General features: G+C 41.2%; 1 protein-coding gene across 8 annotated transcripts in view; it reads right to left on the bottom strand.

Moving 5' to 3' along the window:
* The window catches only part of ralgps2 (Ral GEF with PH domain and SH3 binding motif 2), a 110,552-nt gene that overhangs the window by 15,176 nt on the left and 83,621 nt on the right, over positions 1 to 11,755 (bottom strand). For all 8 annotated transcript variants that reach the window (XM_015356297.2, XM_006635074.3, XM_006635075.3 and 5 more), the window contains exons 10-11: positions 1,887 to 2,024; positions 1,261 to 1,351 (exon numbers count right to left, since the gene is read on the bottom strand). In XM_015356297.2, coding sequence (XP_015211783.1) covers positions 1,261 to 1,351; positions 1,887 to 2,024 — 229 coding nt within the window. The remainder of the gene's footprint in view (positions 1 to 1,260; positions 1,352 to 1,886; positions 2,025 to 11,755) is intronic.

Below are 11,755 nucleotides of genomic sequence, written 5' to 3' on the forward strand. Positions count from 1 at the left end.
GTCAATCCTGTGATTTAGATATGCAAACAGCATTTAGAGAAGATGTTTTATATAGCTTCTATATAACTGGCATCAAAAACTAAAAAAATATTTTTTTGCTATTATTGAATCTAAAATCATATCAGTGAACACTAAAATAAACTGCAACAATTTTACAAACAAGTGTTAAAGATGAATAGATTTTTTATGGAACAGCAATAAAAACTGGCCAACGTATTGTGCAGATTAACATTAGTCATAAACAGGGAAAATCAACAGGGGATCCTGTGAATGCTGAAGACTGTTGCACAAGATGTACAGTATATGCAACGTGTTTTTGTGATTCTGTTCCATCCCACTGCATCAGCCTGGACAAGCATCTGCCTGATCCCGGGCAACTGAGCATTAGATGACATATATCATCATAGCTCATCCCACATATGTTAATTGGGGCTCAAGTCTGGCAGGTAAGGTATCCTAAGCAAACAGTATCTCAAACAAAATGCTGGTACTACACAGGCAGCATGAGGATATGTCTTGTCCTACTGGAATGCTCTCGTGTCTGGTTGAGCCTGTAGGAAGGGAGGATGGGATTTGATCAATGTAGCGTTGTGTAACCAGGATGCCAAGAATCGCTGCAACTGGAGGTCTGTAGGGACAGCCCCCTGCTCCCCAGGCCATCACACCTGGATTTCGCAGTCAATTGGTCTGTTGTACACCATAATTAACTCATGGCCCTGCACATCTGCGCCGCATGTGCTGACACCCATCCGGGAAGCTCACACAAAGCTGTGATTCATTGCTGAAGAGGACATCCACTTCACCGCTGGTGAGTCTACCTGAGGTACTGCTCCAACATACTGACTGCAAAAGGCTCTTCTCCTTTTTCTGCTTCTCTTTCTTGATTTTCAGTTCGACATTTGACATTCAGTAGTTTAAATCACCTCATCATCTGGACTCAGCCAATAGCTCAGAATTTTGTTAACTTAGGTTATGACGGTGAACTAATCAAAATGATTTAATATCTAAAATCTGCACACTGTATTTTATTTTTTTTAAACACAATGAAAAGAGCAATGATTCTTTTGACATGTAGTATATTAAAGAAAGTAGTTATTAATAAAGATCACGCAGTTTAGTTGGGAATGGCCTCATTCTATTTAGACAGTAGATCTTAATTTTCACTCTGAAAAGATGAAGGCTTTGTGCAGTAATTCTTAACTTTGATTAGATGATTAGCTTGTACAAGAGAAAACCACTAGTACAAACGATGTTGCTTACTTGTAGTTATCATCCTCTACAAACTTCTGCAGCTCTTCGATATAACGGACAGAGTTCAAATACTTCTGGACATGAGGCAAAACTGGTATATCTGTGGAAACAAAATGAAAGTGACCATTTTATCACTCACCAAAATAATCCGGAATCCCACTAATAAAATAATAAATAAAATAAGATAATCCCAAAAACAACGTAAAGATGAATTCCACAGCTGTAAAGTCAACAGAATGTCTGTTGTGTGGATGTTTAATAAATATTTATAGCCATACCAGAACTTACAATTGTTATATTTTCATACAGTCCAAACTGTGTCCGGCTTGAAGTTGGTTTTTGTGAATATTTGTTTTGCCTGAGGTACAAAACATTAAGAGATGACCAGTTTCCTGTATTGAATGTGTTCATGTTTTAATTTCTAGTGGAAAAATTGACTATTTTACTGTTTTTTGGAAGGTGGGCCTGCACACCCCATTGTGTACCACTCTCTTCAGCGCAACCTTCACCTCCACTGGAGGCCAACAGACCTGTGTGACCTTCTGTCCCGGAGCAGACAGAGCGCTGTGCTGCTGTGTGCACCAGTGTCTGCCTGAGCCCCCCCTCCCCCTGCGGACAGGCCTGGGGCCGCTCACCATACTCGCAGGAGCGCTGCAGGTCCGAGATTATCCTCAGGATGTTGTTCATAAGGTTGGACCTCTGCTCGTTTTCCAGGATGCTGCCGGTGGAGGGATAGGCTGAGTCAATGTAGGTGAGGTCTGACAAGTAAATTCCTGCAAAGAAAGAAACGCACACATGTACAGTATAAGCACAGGGCTGCTGCACAGGCCGTTTACAGGGCAAGACCACTGCCTTCACTGGAATCAGGGCAACTCAAAGCAGACAGCTAGTCCAACACATACACCCTCAAAGGGTAGAGCAGCAGTGGTTTCAGGAGATATCCAGACCCCCAGCTCCCACGTGTAACAGGTAAGGGAAAGAAAAAGACCAGAACTGGTGTCATTTCCAGCAGCATCAGGATACTTGACTACCTCTCCTACTGAAACAACAGGCCTTCAAACCAACCTCAGCAAGCAGGACTTGGGGAAGCAGTCTAGAATGTCACAGCCTGCTTATTTATTGATACCATCATCAAGGCCCACGTACAATTAATGAATTGTGAGATTATACAGTATATATCCACCCATCCATTTTAAATAACCATATGTGAAATGAACCAGAGCCTGGCAGAATATCCGCACCATGCAGGACACACCCTGGACAGGACGCCAGTCCATCACTGGATGTGGGTATATGTATTGTTACAAGTGGAGGGTTACGAAAAAGGAGAAAATCAGGAATTGAGTGAACGGTATAATTAGAGGCACGTGAATTCTTTCTCTGGCACAGCTTTGGTGAAAGGATTAACAATCCAGGCACGCTTGGTTAAACAAATGTTTATTAACGAGGACAAGACGAACACTATCCTACAAATCACAACACACAAGTTACTCTATGGACAGTGTGTACAAACAAGGCGTTTCAGAGGCCTAACATCTTAATCATCCAGAAAACCTCCAGACCTATACTAAGTATTATACTCATAATGATGCCTACAGAGGCTAAGAGAGAGAGAAGCTGCCTTTCTAAAAAATGCAATACAACCTGCAGTTAAATCTCTCTCTCTTTCTGCACCCGATGCCACAAAACAAATGGAAGCATATGTCCCTATTCTAAAAATGCACCCTAAGCATGAACGATGTCACTAACCAAGGCATCTTTGACAAAGGAAGCCCAAGTTACTTAACACATAAGAACAAGCTCTCCCTAGCAAGGTTCAGATACCCCAGTCAAGTTTTGTTTGGATGATCAGGAAGTAGGGGCTCTCGCCTGGCTCAAGCTTCAAGTTCCAACTCCTCCTGGCTCCTCTCTATTCTTGCCTGTCCTTTTATTCTGACCTTCTTGTCTCTCTCTGGTCTAAATGTGATCTTACATGATGTATTTCTGGACTGCTCATTGACGGTCATTAACCCAAAACTTACCTAGGTATACCAAGATCAACTTCACAAGTGTTTTTGATCAGGGGACTCCCCTACATCAAAGTGGGGATGCTTGCTGAGAAGCTAGAAGTGTTTACTCTGCCAGGTGTCACAAACTTCATCTAAAATCTAAGAGACACTTCCCAGTCACCTAAAGCTGTAACAGTATTATACATGTGTATAGTTAACCATAGCACTCAATAATTTAACTTTAAGTTAAATTAAAAATGTATTTTATTTTAAGTAATTTTAAAATGCATTGAGAAAGAATTGGTTTTTAAATTAGCCCTGAAACCACAAGAGATTAAAGCATAAATTAAACATTTCTCCTTTTCAACACAAAAATGGCAGCATTATTGCCCTGTATAGGATTACTGAGGAACCATTGACCAGACTGTGTGAACATCTGATAAAGACTTACTGATCTGATGTGAAATGAAATTGCAAAACTATTTTATATTCCCAATGTCTCCTGCTATAACATTTCAAAGGGAATTTCTACCACTGAATATGAAATGGATAATGTTGCTGTTTCACACTGTGCAGCTGGACACTGCAGCACACAAGAATCAGAAATGTATTAATATCATAGTCATCTACATTTCAAGGATAAATCTGCAATCACAGTGAGTGTTGGTTCGGACAAGGGGTGCTCCACCATGTTACCATGTTTCACTGTTCAACATCAAGTCTAATCCAGCAAATACTCCGATTGACCCTCCTTCGTGCCATCTGCCGCAGCTCATGACTGAAACTTACCCCATAGTAAACTGTCATTCAAAACCCTCCTAATTCAGAATGAAGTGAAGTGTAAAGTCAGAAGACCACGTCTATGAAAAGGACCGTTATAAGGCCCTATTGGTAGATCTACCTCATTGTTCATTTCTGCACATTGTCCAGCTTCCTCCATAGACAATGTAAGACGTTAATTTGCTCAGAGATCTTTATAAACACTGGCCACCCACACTGGAGGAGGTGTGCACGACTGAAGTGCGGAAACTGCATCAGCACTAACACTCGATGTGTGTTTGTGTGTGGGCTGTTATGCATCTTTAAATCTCATCAGAAAATACCTTCAACTAACTTCAAATGAATTATAGCAGGAACTATACTCTGACATGCGGAGTGCTCTGTATAAATCACAGCTGCTCTTTTTAAATGTGATGCTTGAGTGAAAACAGCACACCGTGTTTCAATAAAATCATCCTTCAAACTGTTCACTTGGAGTGGCAAGAGAAATGCGCATGACCAGCAGCTCAATTGCACATTCACCCTCATCCTTCGCTGAACGGCTTCCCGAGATGTCCCAGTCTGTGGACCGTTATCTCGCATGTTGCAGACCACCAGCTGAGAAACTGTGTGTTAGTGGACTGAGATCAACATCTTTCATTATATGATGGTTATTTTTATGATGGCATTTAATTGAAGAAAGAGGCTTTTCAAAGACGTCAAAAAAAAAAAATGAATTCAGACTGGAATACAAACATTTTTGCAGAAAATGCCAGTGTGGATTACGGCAAGTCCTGCAAGACGAGGGAAGACGATATCTTCCGTGACGTCTGACTGCAGTGTATTCCACAGCCCACAGGCACAACGGCCGCAGACCCTCTGCATGTATTTGTAAACAAGTGGACTCCTGATTTTCCCCAAAGCCTGTATCCGAGATAGTCTCAATAGCGGAGTAATCGCCTTTTGGCACACGACTGAACTTCTCATCCAAGACGGGGGCATAAAGCTGAGGATGTACAAGCGCAGTTGCAAGGTGAAGCACACAGCATCTGCAGAACAATACCTGCCACATCTGGACCGACTCGGATGGCTTTCATTACTTTCGCTTAAAGTAAACACAAGGAAACCACTGGTGTTATTAACATGCAAGATAAATATACAGTAAACATCAAATCCTAATTGCACACAGTTTGAGAAGAGCCCCAAATGTAATTCTACACTTAAAAATACTTTAGATTTGGCTAAACTCATTTGTCACTTCCTTGCAATATGCAGCTATTTCCACCGCCAGATGTGCGCTTAGGACAGAAACATAACTATGCAAAAGAGTACTGACCTTCTGGAAATGTAATAAACATTTTTTTGTTTTTCCATAACTAGAAATGCAATTCCATTGACGTCACTGTCAAACGGACAAAAAATAAATCCCTTTGCAATTAGACAATTTGCTGAATCTCTTCTTATACTTAACAAGCAGACTGTTGTTACCAAAATGAGTACACCAAAGCTGAGAGAGACACCAGACAAAAGGTGTTGGATTTACAGTCCTACCTCTATTCTGAACTCCAGTGGTTACCAGCTGTTTTGCCAAACAAATGTGTCATTGTTGTGCTCTCAAAAAATCACTTTGTAATTTAGTCATATTGTTGGTTTCCAATGGGAATGGGAACAATGGGAAGTTCATTCTTGTGATTTGTAAGAAATCAGTTATGTGATTTCTTACCAATGCAATTGTTTAGACTTATGTTTTTTGCTTCTTGGCATAAATCTTTAATTGAAGTGGAGAGATAGGTATGTTTTTCTCTTGAAAAGTATTTACTCTTGCCGATAATGTGAGGAAAAGGAAAAAGTTCCAAAGGAAAATAATATAAACTGTAACTGTAATTTTATAAAGAGACTTTTATCACATTGTTCTGAAGAACAGGAAAATCAGATATCCTTAACATCCAGTGGACTGGAGTCCCTAATGTACTTTTCCTGGGAAGGGTATAAGGAGAGACTGCTGAACATAAGATAAGAAAGCTTATGAAGTAGAGAGAGCCATTTGGATCATGTAGTTTGGTAGAAGCTAATTGATCCAAGGATGTAATTACACTGTCTATGCACATTATCCTGTTGCCATAAAGACAGCCCTCAAATAGAGTTCTAAATATCATTTTTCATAACCTTACATATGACAGATTTATCAGGTACTGTAATTAGTTATGTCAGCTTTGCCTCCCTCTTATGGATGGACCACTGGTGTTATATTATTCTTTACTCATCTGTTGGCACAGCCCTCGTCTTGATTGACTGCTGGAAGAGTTTCATTAATGACTTCATAAACATCGGGTTTCCTTAATTACAGCTGGCAGAATGCCAGCAGATTTTGGAGATTATCCGGTGCGTTTTTAGTACCTGTAATATTTTTCTCTTCTCTTTGCTCACATAATTTAATACAGAACTTTGCTTTTCCTCTGCCTGAGGCTTGCTGTTGATTTCTCGCTTGGTAAACATTTGAGTGAAAAGCTCTTTCAATACATCTTTTTTGTCCCCTTTAATCATTGAAGCATTTCCCATTCCATAGCAGGAATCATTTACTTCATCCTCTACAGTACTTTTGTTATTGTAATACAAAAAAAAAACATGTTATGGCCTCTTTTCTCTGTAGCAACATTCTTTTCAAATACATCTTGGCCATTCTAACGTGCTTTTTCCAGTATGCCAGCAATTCATTCTTTTCAGAAATTGATTATATTCTTTTGAAGTGCTATCTTTTGCTCTACAGTATATTTTTCGACAAAAACTGTCTTAAGAGAAAAAGGGTTAATCAATTAAGAGACTGTCTTACTTGCGTTCTGTGCTTTAAACAAAATCTTTAAAATACCGCCATCTGTTCTCTGCTGATACCCGATTTATCTTTTCTCCTACGAAGTCTCTGTCTCATTCTTTGCAATCTGCTTTCCTGAAGCAATGGTAGTGTTCCTTCAACCCACAAGTGTCCTGACACACCGAACAAAGAAGCAACCATTACCCACGTCTACAATTTCAGCTTCAAATGTTGACATCCTTTATGTTTTTACCTAATCTACACACAGGCAATTAGCCTTCCACGATAAGAACTTCCTTTGTACACACACTCCTAATTTATCAGCTGCAGTAGGACTGACATTTCAAGTATCTCTTACGGTGCTTGCAGGGAAGCGTTAGAGTGAAGACTCCAACAAGCTTGTGGAAAAAACTCCCCCTACTCTGTCCTGCTACCCATAGCCCCTGCATCCACACTGACAGCGCCCTCATCAGGTCAGTTAGTACAGAGAGACCCTGCGAATGAAAAGCAGGAATACAAATAAGCCCACACTGCACTGAGAGCCCCTCCCCAGCTCCCGGATGACTTTGGATAGGAGGGTTAAATAGCTCCTGCTTGTACAGGGCTGGACAAGCGCTGAAGCAGTGAGTCTAGGCCAGGTAAAAGATAGTGCTTTGTCCTGTTTTAGGCATAAGTCAGCACTGTAAAACTGTGGTGAAATCAATGCACAAGCGCAAGTCTGTAGAATGCAGAAATCATCTTAAACTTTGGCTTATATCCAGGGCTACATGTTTATGTAGCACTCTGCTATAAGCGCTCACTCTTTAAGAGTGAGCTCTCTGCTTTAAGAAAGTAACATAATACCATGTAACTTTTTTCACTGGCAGTTTTTGGCAAATGGGTTAACAGAACAGTGGATCGACTCTTTGCATCACCAGTTGTGCGCAACCCCGAGATAAGTACACAGCAGGGCCGGACTCTCTTTAGCCCAGCTTCTCTGAGCCACAAGATCAGAAGTAACTGAGAAGTCACTCTCTGCTCTGTAGCACGTCTCAAGAGTCCTGACCAAGAGCGCCGATTGAAAACAGGGCCCTTTGGAGCGAGCAGGTGAAACCAGAGAGGGTCAAGGGCAATGCTGAAGCTCAAGGGCTGCCTGAAGCACACTACTTCATTTTCACACATAAAGACTTTTTTTTTATCAGCTAATCAAAGATAACTCTGACATCTACCATTCAGACATCAAGGGGTGTGTCGATGGCAACATCTACAATAGTTCAAACATGAACTTTCATTAAAAAGTTATATTTATAAATGCATTTTCCCTTTTTCGGCAGAATTTAGCATACGGATGATGTTAAGCTGGTTCATTCAAAACTGAGAAAAACTGGACAGTAATAAGAATACGTGACTTGTTTCCCTGCTTGATTCCCAACAAATTCACTCGTCTTCTCCCCCACTGAAATCAAACAGCACTTTTTTATATTATTGGATATTGTGTATTTCCACCCAAAGAATAATTTCCTAATATAATTTTTTTTACTTAAACTCTCACACTTTAACAGTGCCTGAGCAGGAAGACCGTAAGTCGGGTAAGTGGTAGCTTCATGCAATATGTGACATGCTAGACATAGAGGACTCCAAGACCAGTAATACAGTAGTGCCCTCAAACCTGCAGGGCTGAGATTTAAAGCTGAACTGTATTTACGGAGGGGTGGAGATGTGTTGACTGACTGCAGTGGGAGATAACACAGGCTCCCAAAGCAGCTACAAGGCACATCTGAAACACAGAGCAACATTGCAGTTGGCGTCTTCTGTAGTTACAAATAAATCATTCTAAAACAACAACAACAATGTGCAAGAGCTGCCAAGTCACGCTAAAAACCTTGCCCAGCGATTGTTAAACAGTACAATTACCCTAATTGAAGACAGAATTGAAAGGCTTGCTAATTGGAGGAATTAAACAGTGAAAGGGATTGAAACTCTGTGAAAGAAGCAGATGGGGTTTGAGAATGAAGCACTGTCTGAGCCTCCAGACTGGGCAGAGGAGAGCACTGCTGAGCAGAAATGAGATCATTACTTAAACAGCTCCCTCGTTAAGGAGAAGGGTAATTAAAACATAATGCCTTCAAGAGCTTAATATGCATGTCAGAATCACACAAGCAGCACTTGAATCATCAAAAATAATCTTTCTTGCACAAGAAGCCGATTATGAATTACTGAACTGCATAAGCTAATTTTCAATTTGCTGCCTGGTTTGAAAAAATGACTTTCCGTGTTTAAGAATAAACAAACCTTTTCAGAGTGTATGGCCACGGACATGATATATGAAGTCGCTGAAAGACACAGAATCACTCTGAGGGAAACGAAAAGGTTTGAACTTCGTCTGCTCTTTTATCTGCTGTTAAGACTAGCTGGTGTGCAAGGCGTACCAGCTGACAAAACATTCAGTGTGAACAAAGATGGCGTACAGGCAAAGCACAAATAAAAAACGAGACTGTCCACTGGGTGATCAAAAATTAAACAATATACACACCACAAAAGATAGGGCCATTTCAAATATCCAAATTTTTCTTCTTATACAGTATATATACAGTACATGTCAAAACCACTTCCTATGTATACAGTAAGGAATAAGCACAGCCTCGGGAATATAAATACAGATACTTGAGGCAGAGGACTGTGCATTAATTTGAAGAAAAACCTCTTTTAGTAGAAGGCAACCATGAGGCAGAAAATTGCTATCCATAAAAGACACGGCGTAAATTACCTACCCATGTAAATCTTAATGTTTGCAAACATCCCTCTACAAACTAAGGGAGGAGGGGAGTTATGCTGGATGGGGAGGTTGACTGAAGAGGAGACAGGACGGCTGTAACTAGAGAGCTGGAAGGCGATTGGGGATGGAGATCTCTGTCTGTATCTTTATGATATTGGATACCATTTCCTTCCACAGTGATCGTTTTTGTTCTCTTCATCTTATTGCTCTTTAATGATGGATGGTGTATGAACTTGAAAATGAATTTAAAAAAACTAAAAAGGTTAATCTGTGACAATTCTCTAGATGCAGATATGATGCTCGGTCTAAAACGGAGTTAAATATGTTCTTATGACTCCAAAATTAGTCAGAATCATTTGAAATCCCAGCTATAAAGTGCAGGTGTGAGCCTGGATGGGAGACGACCTGGGAAAGCTAAGGTTGCTGCTGGAACAGGTCTTAGTGGGGTCAGTAGGGGGCGCTCACCCTGTGGTCTGTGTGGGTCCTAATGCCCCAGTATAGTGAGGGGGACACTATGCTGTAAAAAATGCGTCGTCCTTCGGATGAGATGTAAAACCGAGGTCCTGACTTTGTGGTTATTAAAACTCCCAGGACGTTTCTCGAAAAGAATAGGAGTGTTACTCCGGCGTCCTGGCCAAATTTCCCATTGGCCCTTACGAATCATGGCCTCCTAATAATCTCCCTCTACGAATTGGCTTCATTACTCTGCTCTCCTCCCCACTGAGAGCTGCTGTGTGGTGAGCATTCTGGCGCACTATGGCTGCCGTCGCATCATCCAGGTGGGGCTGCACACTGGGGGTGATGGAGGGGAGTCCCCATTACCTGTAAAGCGCTTTGAGTGGAGTGTCCAGAAAAGAGCTATATAAGTGTAAGCAATTATTATTATTATTACTACAAGTCCACATATAGTTACTAAGTAACTGTATACATTACATAATGTACAAACATATACAGTACATAGCATTAAATATTTTCAGATCAGCTTTCAGCTGTGCACAAACAAGGCTGAAAGACAACCTGTCCCGCAGCTTGCGTTTCACCACTCTGCAGCCGGCGATATGAGTGGAGAAAGTAAAGCTCTCCAGGAGGGGAGATATAATTCTGTGGTGTCCAAACCACGCAGATGACTGTGGTGACTTTCTGGTGGCTTGGAAAGCGTTCAGAGGCCCGGGAAGTGCTCGGATGACCCAAGGCTCACAGTTCAGCCGGAGCCGCTGCCGCAGAGCTCCTGGGACTGGGGCCAGGGACTGACATCTTGCAGATTTCTGGGAATTCGTCCTGCGAGTAACACGAGCCCCTGAATGATGCAGCCCAGCCCTTGTCGGAAAACAAAGTCACAACATGAGGAAGCGCGCGTTTCTGGCAAACTGTGAGTCACTTCAGCGTTTTTTTTTGGGTATATTTATTTTGTTGTCAACGTGTAGGCATTTGTGGGCATTGTCTTGAGGGATGCAACCTTTCGGGCCTAGTTTCCACGCCCAGCACGGCCCAAACCAGCTCTCTACTGACACCTGCAGGAAGAGTTAAGGAGGAGACCAAACTGTTGGGCCCATTCTTTGTGCACAGTGCACAAAGGCTATTAAACAAATTAGAATGGTAAAGTCATTCAGTTTTTCTTATTTAAACATCATACATTAAAATATACAGGTTTAGCAAAATGAGATCAAACATTTTAAATACCTGAGGCACATCTATTTGGATTGCCTGCGACCCCTGGGGTAAAATCAGATGGACTGATAGAAACTGATTATTGTTAATAGGATCTGTCAGTTTTGGCGCGGAGTTCTTTTGGGATGTTTCTACAGTAAAAAACGTATATACTGGAATGCAGAATGCGAGTGGAAAGAAAAGGAGTGGGGAAGAAACTAAAACAACAACAAAACTATTTGTCAAAAAAGGTCACCCATAAAAAATATTTTTTAGGACCAATTTTTTTTCTGGCATTTACATGCAAAAAATAAAAGCCTAAAAAAAGACGGGGTCACCTCCTGTGAGACTTATTGTGTACAGATCCTGTAAACATCAAAGGCTGCGTCTGCTGTATGCGTTTCCCTGTTTTCACACACAAACAAATCTGCAATGGCTAACAGACCTCCACATGGAACAGAGCCATACCAAAGCCTCCTGGACTTACTGTACATGTAAAACAGCGTCTAGAAAACCTTTACAAATGAGACGCGCCTCATTTTAACA

Source organism: Lepisosteus oculatus, chromosome 9 (assembly GCF_040954835.1).
Source record: "Lepisosteus oculatus isolate fLepOcu1 chromosome 9, fLepOcu1.hap2, whole genome shotgun sequence".
NCBI classification, from domain to species: domain Eukaryota; kingdom Metazoa; phylum Chordata; class Actinopteri; order Semionotiformes; family Lepisosteidae; genus Lepisosteus; species Lepisosteus oculatus.